At 47.1% G+C, this 17,180-nt stretch overlaps 1 protein-coding gene across 2 annotated transcripts in view; it reads right to left on the bottom strand.

Annotated features, from left to right (window-relative positions):
* Positions 1 to 16,331, bottom strand: part of TFIP11 (tuftelin interacting protein 11) — a 28,492-nt gene extending 12,161 nt beyond the window's left edge. The window contains exons 1-10 of one of the 2 annotated variants that reach the window (XM_082203781.1): positions 16,270 to 16,331; positions 15,257 to 15,324; positions 14,528 to 14,738; positions 14,113 to 14,266; positions 13,357 to 13,513; positions 12,618 to 12,745; positions 11,864 to 12,016; positions 9,704 to 10,219; positions 8,588 to 8,694; positions 6,938 to 7,106 (exon numbers count right to left, since the gene is read on the bottom strand). In XM_082203781.1, coding sequence (XP_082059907.1) covers positions 6,938 to 7,106; positions 8,588 to 8,694; positions 9,704 to 10,219; positions 11,864 to 12,016; positions 12,618 to 12,745; positions 13,357 to 13,513; positions 14,113 to 14,266; positions 14,528 to 14,733 — 1,590 coding nt within the window. In that variant the 5' untranslated portion in view covers positions 14,734 to 14,738; positions 15,257 to 15,324; positions 16,270 to 16,331. Of the gene's footprint in view, positions 1 to 6,937; positions 7,107 to 8,587; positions 8,695 to 9,703; positions 10,220 to 11,863; positions 12,017 to 12,617; positions 12,746 to 13,356; positions 13,514 to 14,112; positions 14,267 to 14,527; positions 14,739 to 15,256; positions 15,668 to 16,269 lie in introns of those variants that run through there. The other variant, XM_082203780.1, reaches the window with a different exon arrangement.
* Between the last annotated feature and the right edge of the window lie 849 nt (positions 16,332 to 17,180).

Below are 17,180 nucleotides of genomic sequence, written 5' to 3'. Positions count from 1 at the left end.
GCGGGCAACGTGCCAGGACGAGAGCGGCCAGAGCCCATGGAATTAGGAGCAGCCAGACCCCTCCCAGTTACTACCTCTTCCATGGTAAGAGGAAATGCAGGGAAAGGAAGAGACACAAGGCGTTGCTTTGTCTGTGGAAAACCAGGGCATCTAGCATGACAATGTCACAATCGTAAAGGATGGGAGTCTCTATCTGGAGCAGACATGAGAGAAGAATTGCCCAAAGGAACTGCATCAGGGAAACGAATGTCCCCGGCTGGAAATGGGAGCTTGCAGCCGGGTGGAGAAGCAATAGAAGGCTCTCACGCGGAACCACCTATTCCAGGAATAACGGTGAAGGTGCAACTACAACTACCCAATGGACACAGCGTCCAGGTAGAGGCGTTGTTAGACTCAGGAGCGTCAGCAGATTTCATAGACCAGAAATTGGTACAGGAACAGAAAATCACTTTGTTATCTTTGAGTTTCCCACTGCGAGTGAAAACAATTGACGGCAGACCGCTACTGTCAGGAGAAGTGACTTACGAGACTCCACCAATGAGAATGGATATGGACCATCACTCAGAGACCAGGGCATTTCATGTGACCAAACTAGCTGGGCACCCGATGGTGCTGGGCATGAGTTGGCTCAATCGTCACAATCCGGTGATTGCCTGGCATCAAAGGTCTTTGGTTTTTTGTTCGATATATTGTATGACACATTGTTTGGGGGGAAAGGGAAAAATTTCAGTGGAAGTAATGGGAACAGAGGTGGAAGGGAAGTTGATGGGGAATGAAAGTGAGATTCCGTCACAATATATTGCTTATCGGGAAGTTTTTTGTGAAAAAGAAGTGGATAAACTTCCACCACATAGGCCCTATGATTGCAAGATAGATCTGGTCCCTGGAGCACAGTTGCCACCAAGCAAGATATATGCCATGTCGGAAGTAGAATCTGCAGCATTGAGGGAGTTCCTGCAAAAGAATTTGCAGAGAGGTTTTATTAGAGAGTCCATGGCCTCGGGGGGTGCTCCTGTCTTTTTTGTCAAAAAGAAAGGGGAGGAAGGGGCACCGAGATTAGTATGTGACTTCAGAATCCTTAACAGCCAAATGAAGCCTCGCGTGTGCCCACTGCCACGTATTGATGACCTCTTAGAAAGAGTAAGGTCAGCCAAAGTCTTTACCAAGCTTGATCTACAAGGAGCATATAATCTGATAAGGGTCAGAGAAGGGGATGAGTGGAAAACCAGTTTTAGTACTAAGTATGGTGCATTTGAATTCTTGGTAATGCCTTTTGGCTTGCAAAATGGCTCAGGGGTATTTCAAACCTTCATCAATCACGTCTTAGCAGGTATACTGGATCAGTTCTGTGTCTCTTATTTAGGTGACCTCTTAATATATAGTGAAAGTATGGAGGAACACGTAAAACATGTCACACAGGTGTTAGAGAGATTGAGGACCAACAGGTTATATGTGAAGTTAGAGAAGTGTAAATTCCACACACAAAAGGTGGAGTTCCTGGGATATTGCATTTCCCACAAAGGGGTGCACATGGACCCCAGTAAAGTTCAGGCAGTGGTGGAATGGGAGGCACCTAAAACTAAGAAAGATCTACAGAGGTTTTTAGGATTTGCTAATTTCTATCGTAAATTCATAGGTAATTACTCCTTCGAAGACAGAGGTCCTCTGGCTGGGGCGGGACGATATGGGATCGAGGGGGCAACTCCCATCTCTTGCGGGGGTGCAATTAGTGCCAGCACCGTCCATTAAGAGTTTGGGTGTAATCTTCGATACCTCCCTCTCTATGGAGGCGCAGATTACAGCTATAACAAAGGCCGCATTTTTTCATCTCCGCCAAGCTAAGCAGTTGGCCCCTTATCTCTCTCGCCCTGACCTAGCCACTGTGATCCATGCGACGGTCACCTCCAGACTGGATTATTGTAACTCGCTCTACGTGGAGCTGCCCTTGAGACTGACCCAGAAACTCCAGTGGGTGCAGAATGCCGCGGCAAGACTCCTTATGGGGTCTTCGCTGCGAGATCACATTCACCCGGTACTATACCAGCTGCACTGGCTCCCGGTGGAGTACAGGATCAGGTTTAAGGTGCTGGTTTTAACCTTTAAAGCCCTATACGGCCTAGGACCCTCGTACCTACGGGACCGCCTCTCCTGGTATGCCCCACAGAGAAACCTACAGTCTGCAAATAATAACACCCTCAAGGTCCCAGGCCTCAGAGAGGTTAGGCTGGCCTCAACTAGAGCCAGGGCCTTCTCGGCTGCGGCTCCAATCTGGTGGAATGCTCTGTCACAAGAGACTAGGGCCCTGTGGGACCTGACATCATTCCGCAGGGCCTGCAAGACAGAGTTGTTCCGCCAGGCCTTTGGTCAGGGCGCAGCCTGACTCCCTCCTCTGGCAACCTGCACAGAATTTTGCTTAATTGGTTGCCTTCAATTTGATTTAATTAATTTTTATAATGAAATATTTTTAGATTGTGTAACTATTTTACTGTTTGATTATTTGATTGTTGTTAGCCGCCCTGAGCCCAGCTTTGGCTGGGGAGGGCGGGATATAAATAAAATTTATTATTATTATTATTATTACTCCAAAATCACAACGCCACTGACTGATTGTCTAAGAGGCAAGGGGCCATTCGGATGGTCTGAGGAAGCACAGAAGGCCTTTGATAAATTAAAGGCGGTGTTTGCTTCAGAAAAATATCTTATGCACCTAGATCCAAGTAAGCGCATAAAGGTAGAAACTGATGCCTCTGATAGGGCTATCGGGGCCATTCTGCTGCAACAGGACAAGGAAGGGGACTGGAGACCCTGTGCATTCTACTCTAGAAAATTAAATCAATCAGAACAAAACTACACCATATTTGATAAGGAACTTTTAGCTGTGCATGCTGCCTTTAAAGTGTGGAGACATTTTTTGGAAGGGGCGTCACATCAGGTGGTGGTACAAACAGATCATAAGAATTTAGAGTATTGGAGAACTGCTAGACAGCTAAACCAAAGGCAAATTAGGTGGGCGGAGTTTTTTGCTGGGTTCAATTTTAGGATTGAGTACATACCTGGGCATCAAAACGTTCGTGCAGACGCGCTATCGCGCAAACCTGAGTATATGGAAGGGGAAGCACCTCCCAAGTTGCGAGAAATGCTGAGATCGGATCAGTGGGGGTGTGCAGCCGTAGTAGTGGACGGCAGGGAATTCCAGCGATTGACAGGAACAGATGAGTTTGCACAAAAGAAAATGGAGGAACTGAGAAACGGTAGAGGGGAAGAGGAAGCTTTCAAAGAAAAAGATGGATTGTTGTACAGGAGAGGGGTGCTGTATGTACCTGCAGGTGAATTAAGAGGTAAAGTGTTGAGGCAACATCATGATAACCCGACTGCAGGACATTTTGGTAGAGAAAAGACCCTGTATCAGATCACACGGCAGTTCTGGTGGCCAAAGTTGAGGGAGGAAGTAACACAATATGTAAGAGGTTGTGAAGTATGTCAACGAGCCAAGGCACCCAGAGCAGCTCCCGCAGGGTTGTTGCAACCTATGCCCACGCCGGGAAGGCCTTGGGATGTGGTGTCTATGGATTTTATAACGGATCTACCGTCATCGCATAGGCAAACAGTGATCTTTGTGGTGGTTGACATGCTAACCAAGATGGCACATTTCATACCATGTACCAAAATTCCGACCGCACAGGAAACTGCAAAGATGTTTTTAGATAACATTTTTAGGTTGCATGGTATGCCATCACAAATCATTTCAGATAGAGGGGCCCAATTTACATCACAATTTTGGAGGAGGTTAATGCAGTTACTAGATGTGGAGCTAAGCCTCACGTCGGCAAGACACCCGCAAACCAATGGGGAAGCTGAAAGAATGAATGCAACACTACAACAATATCTGAGGTGTTATGCTGGTTATCAGCAGAGCAGGTGGTTAGAGAAGTTGAGTCTAGCAGAGTTTGCGTATAATAATGCAATGCATGTGTCTACGGGCAGAGCCCCATTTGTGGCAAACTATGGCTTACACCCAAGGGCGTTCCCAGGTCAAGAGGAGCAGTTAGCAGTACCGGCAGCAGTTGAGGTGCATTCATGAGATACTGAAGGAGGATTTGGAAGAAGCTAAAGAGGCTTACAAGAAAGCTGCAGACAGGCACCGGTGAGTTGGGGAAGAAATCCAAGTAGGTAGCTGGGTATGGCTGTCTACCAAGGGACTACCAATACGAGGGAGGTGTAAAAAGCTAGAACCAAGGAGATTGGGACCTTTCCAAGTAAAGGCTCAAATTAACCCAGTCGCTTTCAAGCTTCATTTGCCTGAAAATATGAGAATACACCCTGTATTTCATAGATCTTTACTGTCAGTGTCTGTACCAGCGCATAAGTATCAAATTTCAAGGGAACCACCTCCTTTCCCCACCATGATGGGGGAAGAGGAGACCGAAGTGGAAGAGATATTAGACTCGAGAATACGTAGGAGGAAATTACAGTATTTGGTTGCATGGAAAGGGTTAGATGAGTCTGAGAACTCATGGGAACCAGCAGAAAAAAATTAACGTTCCAGAATTGCAGAGAGAATTTCAGAAAATATCCCCACAAGCCAAAACCCCATAACTGGCATCTTCAAGAAATTTTTGAAGAGAAGATAGCAAGGAAGAGGAGTTCATAGGGTTCGGTCCTTCAGAAACAGAGGAGAGCGAGGAGGAGGAAGGGGGGCTTAGGGGAGGGGGTGATGTCAGGGAAGAGTTAGATGTTTCCAGTTTCTCAGAGGGAGAAAGCATTCACCAAGGGGGGAAGGAGAGCAGTGAATTGAAGAGAAGAGAGCAAGAGGAACAACAGGGAGGGACCGGCTGTTCCTAGGATAGGCAAGGGTTCAGTTCTAGCTCAGATTTGGAGGAGGGGAGATACAAGCCAGCTCTAGCCAGGAGGTTAGAAAAAAGAGCAGGAAAACGAAGGGAAGGGCGCCTTCGCCATTTTGAGAGTAGCTGGTCATGGAGAAGCAGAGCTCAGAAGGTATCTGAAAGAAGTGACTCTGAGGAAGAATAGTTAAGAACCGTTTGTAAGAATGTTTTGTTAATACGCAATAAAAGGTTTTATAAAAGAACAAGAAGCGTTTGTGTGGTGATCTGAAGAGGACAACAACCAGTCCTGACAGTGGATCTGCCCTGCCAGACCTTAAACTTTATCATGAATCAGCTGCCTTTTGTTGGCTGAGAGAATGGCTACTTCTTGAAAATAGAAGTGTTGGATTTAGAAGGTTTTAACAATATATTTGGATGGCATGCATACTTGTGGTATGATAAAGTAAAAGCTCATAAAGCATTTAAAAATCATATTGTTAGAAAAGCATTGTTTAATGTTTGGATAAGATATAAGGATTTGTTAGGGGGGAAAACCCCAAGATGGTTGTCACCAATGGAAGCGAAGGCACAGAAAAAACTCAATATGGAGGCCAAATGGCCGAAATATTGGGAAATTCTGGAACAAGATGGAGAGAGAATAAAATTGCAGAGCTTTGAAAAATTGAAAAACAAAGTGCGAGATTGGCTCCATTATTATCAAATAATGGAGGCATACAAATTGGACAAAAAAGTTGGGTTCCAGGTGGAAAAATCAAAATTGGAAACAGAATTGTTAGATTCAAAAACTAAGAATTTGTCAAGAATGTATAACTTGCTGTTGAAATGGAACACTCAGGAAGAAACGGTGAAATCAGCTATGATTAAATGGGCACAAGATGTTGGACATAACATAATGATGGCTGACTGGGAAAGGTTATGGACCACAGGTATGAAATTTACGGCATGTAATGCCTTAAGAGAAAACTTAATGAAAATGATTTATAGGTGGTACATTAAGCTTCAAAAAATTTATCATCTGCCCGATAATAAATGCTGGAAATGTAATGAGACTGAAGGTACGTTCTTTCACCTTTGGTGGCCGTGCCCAAGGATTAAGGCATTCTGGGAGATGATTTATAATGAAATGAAAAAAGTATTTAAATAGACCTTCCTTAAGAAACCAGAGGCCTTTCTCCTGGGCATGGTCGGCCAATTGGTGTTAAAGAAGGACAGAACTTTTTTTTATGTATGCAACAACAGCAGCAACAATACTCATCGCGAAATATTGGAAGACACAAGATTTACCCACCAGGGAAGAATGGCAGATGAAGTTGATGGACTACATGGAATTGGCGGAAATGACTGGCAGAATCCGAGACCAGGGAGAAGAGTCGGTGGAAGAATATTGGAAAAGGTTTAAAGACTATTTACAGAAATACTGTAAAATTAAAGAAAGTTAGAAAGATGTTGGAATGAAGCTATATGGCTTTAGTAGAAATGTTATAAGGAATTAAGTATAAATAGATTATTAGAGCATTAAAGGAAAAATAAGGCTAGAATGTGTTAAGACAATTACAGGATAGAAAACAGAGGAAGATGGAAAGGAATTGCTGAAACAATCAATAGAAGTGGAATACGAAAAGGGAGGTGTGAGGAGGTCGAGGAAATTAGTGAAAGAAAGATAAGATATTGAAGCTGGATTGTGTTTTAAATGGTTTTTGTTGTGTTTTGTTAGTTGTATGTTAATGTTTTGCAGTTTTTTTCTTTCTCTTTTTTCTTTTTTGTACTGTATTGTATTATTGTATGTTTTTTCTTCTGTAGTTTTTTGTAACGTTGTGTTCAATTTGTTGGAAAACTAATAAATATCATTATTTTTTTTAAAAGGAACTTGTTCATATTCCCCCCCCCCAAAAAAAAAATATAGTCCGGCCCACCACATGGTCTGAGGGACAGCCCATGGCTGAAAAAGGTTGCTGACCCCTGCTCTAACCTCTACACCACGCTGCCTTTGCAACAAGGGCTTTCTGGTTAAGCCTCCTGCCCCACGCAACAAGCCCTGCTGAAACTTCAACGCCCAGTGTGCCTGAGAGGAGCCCCAAGAGCCCCTCATCTACCTCTTTCTGCAACTTGGGGCAGATCAGCTGGTCCAGAATGTTGTCTAGTATCCAAACAGGAATGATGTGCCCCCAGCTGTCAAGGAAGTCCACCATCGGGATGCAGTTCCGGGGCTGCCACTGTGCTACCACGTTCCGCACGTACGGCATCCAAGTCTCCCACATCAACCTGAAGGATTAAAAATCTCAATTAAGCGGGGCCAGGGGCAGATCCAAACCACGCTTTGCTTCTTCAGTAGGAACTAGGGGTGCTTTAAGAGATTTCCTTCTGGGGGGCAATGCAAATGCAGCGACTGTGTCTTCAAAACCTCCTTTCCCAGCTTCTCTCTTGGGCTTAGGGCAAGTCTGAAATCTCTCTCTCGTGAGGTACATATGCCTGAGCAAGTTTGATGGACTCAAGGGTATATAGGCAGCAAAATGCTTTTCCATGTCATCAGCTTTTGCATTTCAAGCCTACGTGTTACTACAATATAGCCAGAGAAAGGAGGTGCATGGGCTGCTCCAAAGCTTTTGCTGGACTCCCAGCTCCCATCAGACCCAGCCTGCAAGGCTGACGTCAGGGATGAAGCAGGTTGTTGCCTATGCTATGGTCACCTTCAGGTTAGATTGCTGCAATGCATGATGTGTGGAGCTGCCTTTGAAGACAATTTGGAAACTGCAGCTGGTGCAGAAGTCAACAGCCAGCCTATTGACCAGCGCAGTAAAGATTTAGTAAAAATTGGAATTATTAAGGAGATGCAGGGGGAGAAACTATAATATAAGGGTCCACAAAAGGGGGGGAAGGGAAGTCCAAGGGGATAAGTTTATTGTTTTGCTTTTCTTTTTAACTGATGCTTATAAAATTTGAAAAATTGAGAAATAAAATTTTATTGACCAATGCAGGGGTAGTCTGAACCACATAATACCACTTCTGGCACAACTGGCTTGCAATTCACTTCTGGGCTCAATTCAAGGTGCTGGCTTTGACCTATGAAACCTTTCATGGCTCAGGACCCCAATAACTCAAGCACCACCTCCCCCCCCCCCCCGCATGAACCAACTTGGAGCCTGGGTTAGTCATCCGAGGCCCTTCTCCATGTGTTCCCTCTGAGGGAGGCATGAAGGGTGCCATTCTCAGTGGTAGCTCCCCATTTATGGAATTGTCTCCCCAGTTGCATGGGGGTTGTGTGCTTGCATGAAACTGTAATTGAAACACCCTGTTCCGCCGCCGCAGCCCTCCACCCTGCCCTGTTAGTGACATCTTTTATGACATTTTTGGGTCACTTCCAGGTTTGGCACTGGACAACATAGTGGGAGTTGCCTGTATCTACAGTATTTTTAAGTGCCAGGCAAAAACACTTTTTTTCCATCAGGCCTTCAGCCTTTGATTTGGAGGGTTTTGATATATGTGGCCTGCTTCAATGCCTTTTTATAATTATGAATGCGTGTTGGCTTAAATTTATGTGCTCCCTTTTTTTATAAAGCACTTTCAGTTACTTTTGTATCTATAAAAAAGCAACTAATAAGTGCAATATATAATTATTATTAAGAAAATCCTCCCCGCAGCATTAAGGAAGGAATTGGATTAGCCAGGCCTGTTTGACCAGCACAGGGCTGCTCCTCCCTTGGAGAGAAACTTCCCTGCCAAACCTGCACAGACGCTATGTTCACCTGTGAAAAGCATCCGAGGCAAGGTCCTGCCCACCGTGCGACAGCAACTGGTCATTTTCCAGCAAGCTCTTCCACTTGGCTAGGATATCAGTGCCATACATGTGATCCTGGAGAGGAGAGGAGAGGCAGTGTGTTAGGTGTACAAGGCAATTGAGAATCAAACGAAAAAAAGGGAGCTCCTATTTGGAGAAAGAGGACAGCTCTTTCCCCAAGGCTGGCATGGCGTATTGGGTTTATTTGGAAGGCTTTCTATTTGGTAAGGTGTTCTTCCTCACCCTGGACGCTTTTGGGGTGCAATGGCCAGAGTGCAGGACTCTTGGCTAGGGAGATGCACCTACAAAGTTCACAGGGTGACCATGCGCCAGTCACTCTCTCTCAGCCTGGCCTACCCCACAGGGCTGTTGTGAGCAGCGGCAGAGGGGCCCGGTGCGGCGCGTGCATCCTGCAGCTGGGGGCGGGGTGAGCCACCCATGGGAGCAGGGCATGCTGCGTGGAGCCTCTCCACAGCCTCCCCTTCAGCTGTAGGGAGGCTGAGGGAGAGGCAGTGGGCAGGCGCAAGCCTCACGCTGCCATTTCAGGCAGCACCAAGCCTACAGGCGCTCAAGCCACCACCTCACTCCCAGGAAACACACGTGGCTCAGGCACGCTGCAGGCCCCGTAGCAATGCCGGCCCCTGCAGTGTGGCACCCAGTGTCAGCCCCATTTCTTTACATTTGTTGACTGAAGTAAAAGCTTTAGTGAGCCCTATTTTAATTTATTTATTATATATATATATATATATATATATATATACACACACACACACACACACACACACACACACACACACACACTCGTATTTTTGTCATTTTGTCCCCCCCACCCCACCCGGGGTGGCCCGCACCCACCACACACCCCTTCCTCCGCCACTGGTTGTGAGGATAAAAAGAATAAAATGTTTGCACTCCCCTGCTAAACTCATTGGAGGGAGAGCAAGAAAAAAAGTAATTAAGAAACCCTTTATAGGCAGAAGGACAATTGGGGTTTGGGAAGCTGAGCTTGGAGAAGCAAATGTGGGTGTTTGGCCACCCAATTGGCATGGCCGTTTTGCTGCTCCTGGTCTCTGAACCCACCCACCTTCAGAGGGTCCCAGTTTTTGAAGTAGTCCTTGACGAGAGGGAAGACAATGGCCACAGCCAGGTCCACGCGGTCGGACATCCGGTACTCTTCGTAGTATTTGTCCTGGAGGGTCTCAAAGATCCTGGCACACTCAGGCAGGGTCAGGGGGTCCTTGCAGTTGGGCTGCATCCGCCTCTCACACTCCTCCACCAGCTCCAGGACCTCGCTGAGGTTGCGCGTGTCTGCCTCCTCCCGCTCCAGGACCTCCGCCATCTTGTCGATCTCATGGGTCAGGTTGACCACCATGTCCCTCTCGTACTGCAGCTGCCGGTCATTCTGGATGATCTCCTGCTCCGTCAGGTCAATGAGGAGCTGCAGGTTGTGCTCCAGTTCAGGCAGACTGAAGGCCTGCGCCTTGGAGTCCTTGCCCAGCGGTGGAGGCAGCTGGGGGTTGTCGTCAGGGATGTTGTGCTTCTGGCTGATCTGGCTGTAGCTGTAATAGACTTTCTGCTCCCGGCCGGTCATGTCAATCACCTTCCAAACAAGCAAACAAACAGACAACCCCCAACAAGTTACAAGACCACTTTCAACCAACAGCAGGTACTGCTTCATGGTGTCCTGGTGAGCAGAATCTATACAAAGAGGGTAAAACAATACTTTTCAGAGGGCCAATTTGGGCTGCTGGAGTAGTAGGCGACCTTTCAAAGTCCAGTCAATTCAAATTCCAAAGCTTGCGTATTCCAGGTGCAAACCTAAGTTTGGTACACTGCAAAATTACATTGCATCTTCTAACGAGCCCAGCACAGCCCAACACTTTTTGCCATTTGCAGTGATGGGACCGTCTGCAGGCTCCAAGGCTTTTTGCCATTTGCAGTGATGTGACCGTCTGCAGGTTCACAAGGGTCATAGAATCATAGAATCATAGAGTTGGAAGAGACCACAAGGGCCATCGAGTCCAACCCCCTGCCAAGCAGGAAACACCATCAGAGCACTCCTGACATATGGTTGTCAAGCCTCTGCTTAAAGACCTCCAAAGGAGGAGACTCCACCACACTCCTTGGCAGCAAATTCCACTGTCGAACAGCTCTTACTGTCAGGAAGTTCTTCCTAATGTTTAGGTGGAATCTTCTTTCTTGTAGTTTGGATCCATTGCTCCGTGTCCGCTTCTCTGGAGCAGCAGAAAACAACCTTTCTCCCTCCTCTATGTGACATCCTTTTATATATTTGAACATGGGTATCATATCACCCCTTAACCTCCTCTTTTCCAGGCTAAACATGCCCAGCTCCCTTAGCCGTTCCTCATAAGGCATCGTTTTCAGGCCTTTGACCAACTTATGTCTCTCCACTCCCACTTACCCCAGTGTGACCTTGGCTCCACCACTGCCCTCTTCTCCTGGGAAACCCAAGGGCTGACTACCATTTATTTCAGAGGACAGGGCAGGACTTAGCCCTAGGGCTCATGATCCAATAATGAAATTAACCACAGACACCCAATGCCAACCGGCCATTTTTAAGAGCTGTACTTCTGTATGTCAAGGATTTGGGCTTCTAGGGAGCACGTGGGCTCTTGACTTCCCTTTCCAGTTTAAATCAAGCCAGGCAATTGTTCCAGAATGCAGCAGAGCTCTCTGTTGCTTTTCAAGCATTACATACAGAGGCAGGTTTGGACTCGCCAACATGAAAGGGCACAAGAGCTAACAGGTCAGAATAGGTCATGCCAGTCATCTGCTTACAACCTCAATCATGGAGGAATATTAAGGAAAAAGAAAGACAGCTAACTCTTGAACCTGGGAGAAAAGCTTCCTTGGCTCATCCTGGAGGTTGTCATCATCTTTCCCTCAGCAGAGGGACCTGTTACAAGCCAGTCAAAGCTCCCCCTCGCCGAGGACAAAGGTCAGAGAACGAGCCAGGAGGAGAGCGCTCTGAGTAGTTCCTAGCCAGGACGGCTCTGCTGTGTCTCCACTGTTGAAGGCTGCAATGCTCCCAAAGACCAGTTTCTGGAAACCGCAGGAGCGAGGGCTCTCATGCTTGGACCTTGCTTGTGGATTTCCCACATGCAGCTGGTTGGCCACTCTCAGAAGATGATGAACTACATGGAGCCCCCTTGGCCTTATGCAGCAGGCTCTTTCTAAGTTTTTCTGAAACCTGCCCCATCTTGCTTTGGACAATCAGCCTCACCTTCACTTGTGCCAGCTCCTTCTGAGGTGCCGACAGTTGCTTCCCGGCCCGGCCTTTGGCTTTCAGTTCCTCCACAGTCTTGTAGGTGTACTTTGGCTTCTTCTTGCCCCCACCTGGGTCCTTCCGCCACTGGCTGAGCTCCTTCTGGAACTCCTGGGATGTAAGAAGAGATGGGAGAAGTGCAAGATGGAGGAGGAAACACTCCACTGGGGACTGCAGAGCACCAAACCCTTTCCTTGGTCTGGGGCTGAGCAGGGAATATTGCCAGTGGACTATGTCCAGGGGAGGGGAGGGGGCTTCACTCTTTTAAAGGTCTGCGCCAATAGGCACCAACCAACCCTAGCTCTGGTCCACAATATGGTCTTCTACAGAACATGCCTGAAAGCAAAAAGCAAGGCTTTAACTCTCTCAGTCCTACCAGCTGCCAACATAAGTTGTTATGTGTACAGAAATGAACTGCCAACCCAGGTTCCAAGAACTGCTTTGTACCCCGTTTAAACGTTTGCCAAGGGAAGAAAGAATCACAGAATTGTAGAGTTGGAAGGGACCCAAAGCATCATCTAGTACAACCCTCTGCAGTGCAGGGATCACAGAGCCAGATACAACAGTCAAATGCAGAAGGCAGATTTTGTTAGGATGTAAACACCATTGTAAGAAATCACTACATTTCTTCCACACGGGTCCCCAAATGTGGCAATGAGGAGAGTTGGGGGAGGGGGAGAAATGAGGAGAAGGAAAGGGGGGGCGGGAATACCTCCTCTGCCTCTTCGTCTGAGTCAACAACAGGGAAGTCCTGCAAGGACTGTGTGGTTCGCTCAGAGCCATACGCCCCTATGGCTGCCTTTCCTTTCCTCTGCTTAGCTTCAATAGGGTTGATGATACCTAAGAAAATTCACAGCTGTTAGTGAAGTGAATATAAGCACACAGAATGATCAGAGCTGCCTGGAAAGGGAGGCAAAATAGCCCAGCAGCAGCTCTACTATTCCCTGCGCTTGAGCCCTGGTCGGCTCTTCTATTTTCAGAAAGCCTGCCCCGCCCCCCCTATATTTCCCCACCCACATCAAAAAGAGCTGATGGGGTTGCATCTCTTGGTCTTAAAGGGCCAGGCAGTTAATTAGCCCTGTGGCACTCTGGGAAAGGAGTGCTGCTGCTTCCCCTACTGTTCATCCTGGATGAAGTGCAATTTTCCTATCTGGACCTTTCACGTTAACCAGAATCTTTGCAAGTAGCCGCCACTGTTTAACGCCTTCCCCAACCTGGTGCCTTCCAGATGTGTAACTGCAAGCCCCATCAGCCTCTGCCAGCACAGCTGACGGCCGGGTTGGCCAAGGCTGGTTTACAATTTGTGTGCCAGTTTTACATACAGATCAAAATTAACTGATGGGCTGATTCTGCTTGAAGGAGAAAGAAAGGCAGATACCAACTTGGTTTTTGTTTTCCTGGGGTCTTCTTAAAAGCCTGTACAACAAATCAAGTGGGGTGCTGGGCCATACCTTGAGCATTCTTTCCAAGGCCCCTTCCAGGCACATAGCCCATTTTTTGAAGAAGTTTCTGCCCAATTCCTTTTGTATGCCTCTCCCAGCTACCAAAGTCCATAAAAGATTTGGTTCCTCCTATGAAGCCCTTCTGGCTCGGTTTGAAATTGCCACCCTGTTAAAACACACACAAAAAGATGAATTAAATATCATAGTTCATGGGTAGGCAAACTAAGGCCCAGGGGCTGGATCTGGCCCAATCGCCTTCTAAATCCGGCCGGCGGACGGTCCAAGAATCAGCGTGTTTTTACATGAGTAGAATGTGTCCTTTTATTTAAAATGCATCTCTGGGTTATTTGTAGGGCCTGCCTGGTGTTTTTACATGAGTAGAATGTGTGTTTTTATTTAAAATGCATCTCTGGGTTATTTGTGGGGCATAGGAATTCATTCATATCCCCCCCCCAAAAAAAATCTGCCCCCCCACAAGGTCTGAGGGACAGTGGACCGGCCCCCTGCTGAAAAAGTTTGCTGACCCCTGTCCTAGTTCATTCAGTGCCTGGCTCTACTGACAGCTCTATTACTAAAGCACTGGTGTGTCTCAGTCCATACATTTATTTGGGGTGTTTATAGTTGAGACTGTGCACATTCCACACCAACAAAATCCAGATTGTGTGATTCTTCCTGTTGCGGTTAGTGCTTCCTGAGGTTCTTTAAGACACTCCAGAACCACAATTAAAATGCAGTGATTTATGGCCCAATTAACTAAGAACTCACTGTCTTTAACTTCTTTGGCACAAACTCTTTGGGGATTTCTTCCTGCTTCAGTGGCTTCTCATCCTCATCAGAATCTTCATCTGTTATCTCATCAGCTGCTGGCTTCTTTAGCCCAGCACTGATAAAGTTAACAGGCGCCGAGTAATCTTTAGACCTGGGTTAAGAAAAATACATTTATTCAGAGATGTTTCTGTAGTCTACAGATATGCATTTAGACATGAGATAGCTTTTTCCTGATTAAATTCACTGTTGAGAGACATCTATGCTACTTGTCACGTTAGTATCGCAAAATCAGAAGCTGACATATACAATCAAGGGAGGTGTTAATCAAGGGTTTGGAAACAGGGGTGCAGAACCTTCAAGAACAGCCTCACAAATCACAACATTCCCGATCGCTTCCTCGGGGGGCCAGTACCGTTTGCCCCCAAAGCTGGGCCTCTCATCATCAGAATCGTGCTCAGCCCACATGCCATAGGTGGCCTCCTCCTTGGTCTGCCAGTGGCGCTGCCGGTTGGGATTGAACTCATTCTGAAGGTCCCAGTCGGTGATCTCAAATTTCTCCATCTCCACATCGTCATCAGCAGCAGCGTCATTTTTGCCGTACAAATGGGACAGCGACATGATGCCTGGCATAGGTATGGGGAAACTGGCATAGGTATGGGGAGAGGAAGCAGAAGATGAAGAAATAACCCAGGAAGCTCCCTGTGCACGTTCCCCAACCCCTCACCCTGCTCCCTGACCTAGCTCTCTCCCTCTGACCATTCCTTTCCCCACTCTGTGCCTATATGTGATCCCCTGCCTGCCCCTCATCTCCCAAAATACTGTCTTCTGGCACACACACAAGCCACCTTGCCTCTACTCCTAAACCTGGCCCCAGGTTCCTCTACAATCTTAACCTTTGCTGCTGCCCACTCTCCCTCCTGGTTATTCCTACAATTACCCCAATATAAAATGATTAAGGGTATGTGTGCCTCCCCGATTTTGGGACTTTTTAATTAAGAGAAAAGGTGAGCAAGAGGTATGACAGCCCATGACATTGGTGTCAAGAGTGTCAGATGAGGGCCTGGGGGTAACAGGGTTTGAATTCCCCAACTAGCCACAAAGCTCACTGGGTGACCTTGGGGGAGTCACTGCCTCAGCTTACCTCACAGGGCTGTTGTGGGGACCCGGAGGAGGAGAATCAGCTTGAGCTCTTGAAAGAAAAGGTGGTGCCTAAATGCAACAAAGAAATATAATAATGATGACAAGTGAGGTGCGCGTTGGAAGATTCAGGACAGACCCAAGGAAGCACATTGTTAAGTGACGGAACTCCCTCCCTCAGGAGGCAGCGGTGGCTATTAACTTGCAGGCCTCCGGAGAGGACTGGGCAAACTCACAGAGGGTGGTAAGGCTAGCGATGGCAACCAGGCAGGTTCTTTTTATCATATGTGCTGTCTTGTAGTAAGGTTGAAGCTTACTGAGATACAATATATAATGAACTGAAAAAGATGTTTAAAATGACAAACTTGTAAAAAAAATCCCAGAAGCCTTCCTTTTGGGAATTATAGGGACAGAACTACCCAATGTACAGCGGCAAGAATGTTGCTTGCCCAAAAATGGAAAGTCCCAGCAAAAGAAGAATGGATACAAAAACTTATGGAATATGCAGAAATAGAGAAACTTACCAGAAAAATAAGAAATCAAAATAACAAACTTTTTATAAGAGAAATGGTTTATTGAATATTTATTAAATATTTACAAACAAACTAAACAGATAAGAACATTGGCAGGATTACTGTAATAACCCGCAGTTTTAAGAGAGTATGTATTTAAAGTAGATGAATAAATGAGTAAATTAATTTGGAATATGCAGAAAACATTAAAAACTAATTTAAGGAAAATCAAGAGGGGGAAGGAAGTCGAGTTTTGAAATGTTAAAATGATTGCAAAATTATTGAAGGGTATAAAACTGAAAATCAATAAAAGGGGATGGCGACGAGGCAGAGTGGCTCTGGCCGGGCTCGAGGGGCCTCATCCGGCTGCCTCCCTCCGCAGCACCACCGGGACGCCGCTCCTCGCGGAGCCTCCAGGCCCAGCGGCAGTCTGCCCGGGACTCCTCGGGAGGCGCCGCGCCTGATGGGCCCCTCCCGCTCCGGGCCCCCCCCCCGCCTCACTCACCGCCTCGCCCGCCCGTCGCCCGAGGCAAAGGAGACGCGCATGCGCAACCGGCCGCTTCCGCCGGAACCAGGAACCATAGAGGCGGAAGGAAGGGCGCCGGGAGGGAAAAGGCCCCTCCTTCCCTCGGATTCTGTGGTCCCGGCGGAGGACGGAGCCCTCTCGGAAGAAAGGAAGGTGGGGGGAGAGGATCCCCTGACCATGGACAGAGTGCCCTTCCTTCCAGACTGTGTGTGCCCCGCCCGCTCCCCAATTCGGAGCCCGCTTTTGTTTGGCTCTTGGCGGCGAGACTTTTGCAGCCCGCATTCACACGTGGCGTCGGCAACACGCGGGTTCCAGAGGCGTGTCCGGGAGGGAAGTCTTTGCCAAAGCAGCCACGGCTCCAGCTGGAGGAGCAAGCAAGCGGCCCCCGACCCCTCCACGGAGCCCCTTGTGGGTTTTTGATGCTTCTTACTTGCCCAGCTTGTGGGTTTAGAATAATTTATAAATGAGCCAGTAGATTTTGGTTTATTTGGCCAGGTTTATAATCCTCCTTTCAACAACACTTTGTAGATTTTTCTTTTTACAATCAAGAGGTATATAAATTTTATGAAATAAACACCAGAAAGTTTCCTAGCTAATAATTGCTGCCAAATGTGTTCATAGAATTATATAATTGTAGAGTTGGAAGTGTTCCCAAGAGTCATTTAGTCCATCCCCTTGCATAGTTAAGAGAGTCCCTGACAGATGACCCTCCAGCCTCTGCCTAAAAATGTTCCTTGCGGGAGAGTCCACCCCTTCCAGCTTGACTATGTACTAAGGAATAGCACCTGCTCTTCCTGAAGATCTAGACAGGTTCTAGGTTGCACACACATTTTTCTTCTATTATGCTATCTCCACACAGGGATACAGTATTGTCTTTGGGAATCCACACT

This window comes from Podarcis vaucheri (genome assembly GCF_965113315.1).
Source record: "Podarcis vaucheri genome assembly, chromosome: 16".
Lineage (NCBI taxonomy): Eukaryota > Metazoa > Chordata > Lepidosauria > Squamata > Lacertidae > Podarcis > Podarcis vaucheri.
Note: the sequence above shows the minus strand (reverse complement) of the source record. Positions and strands in the feature narration are given on the sequence as shown.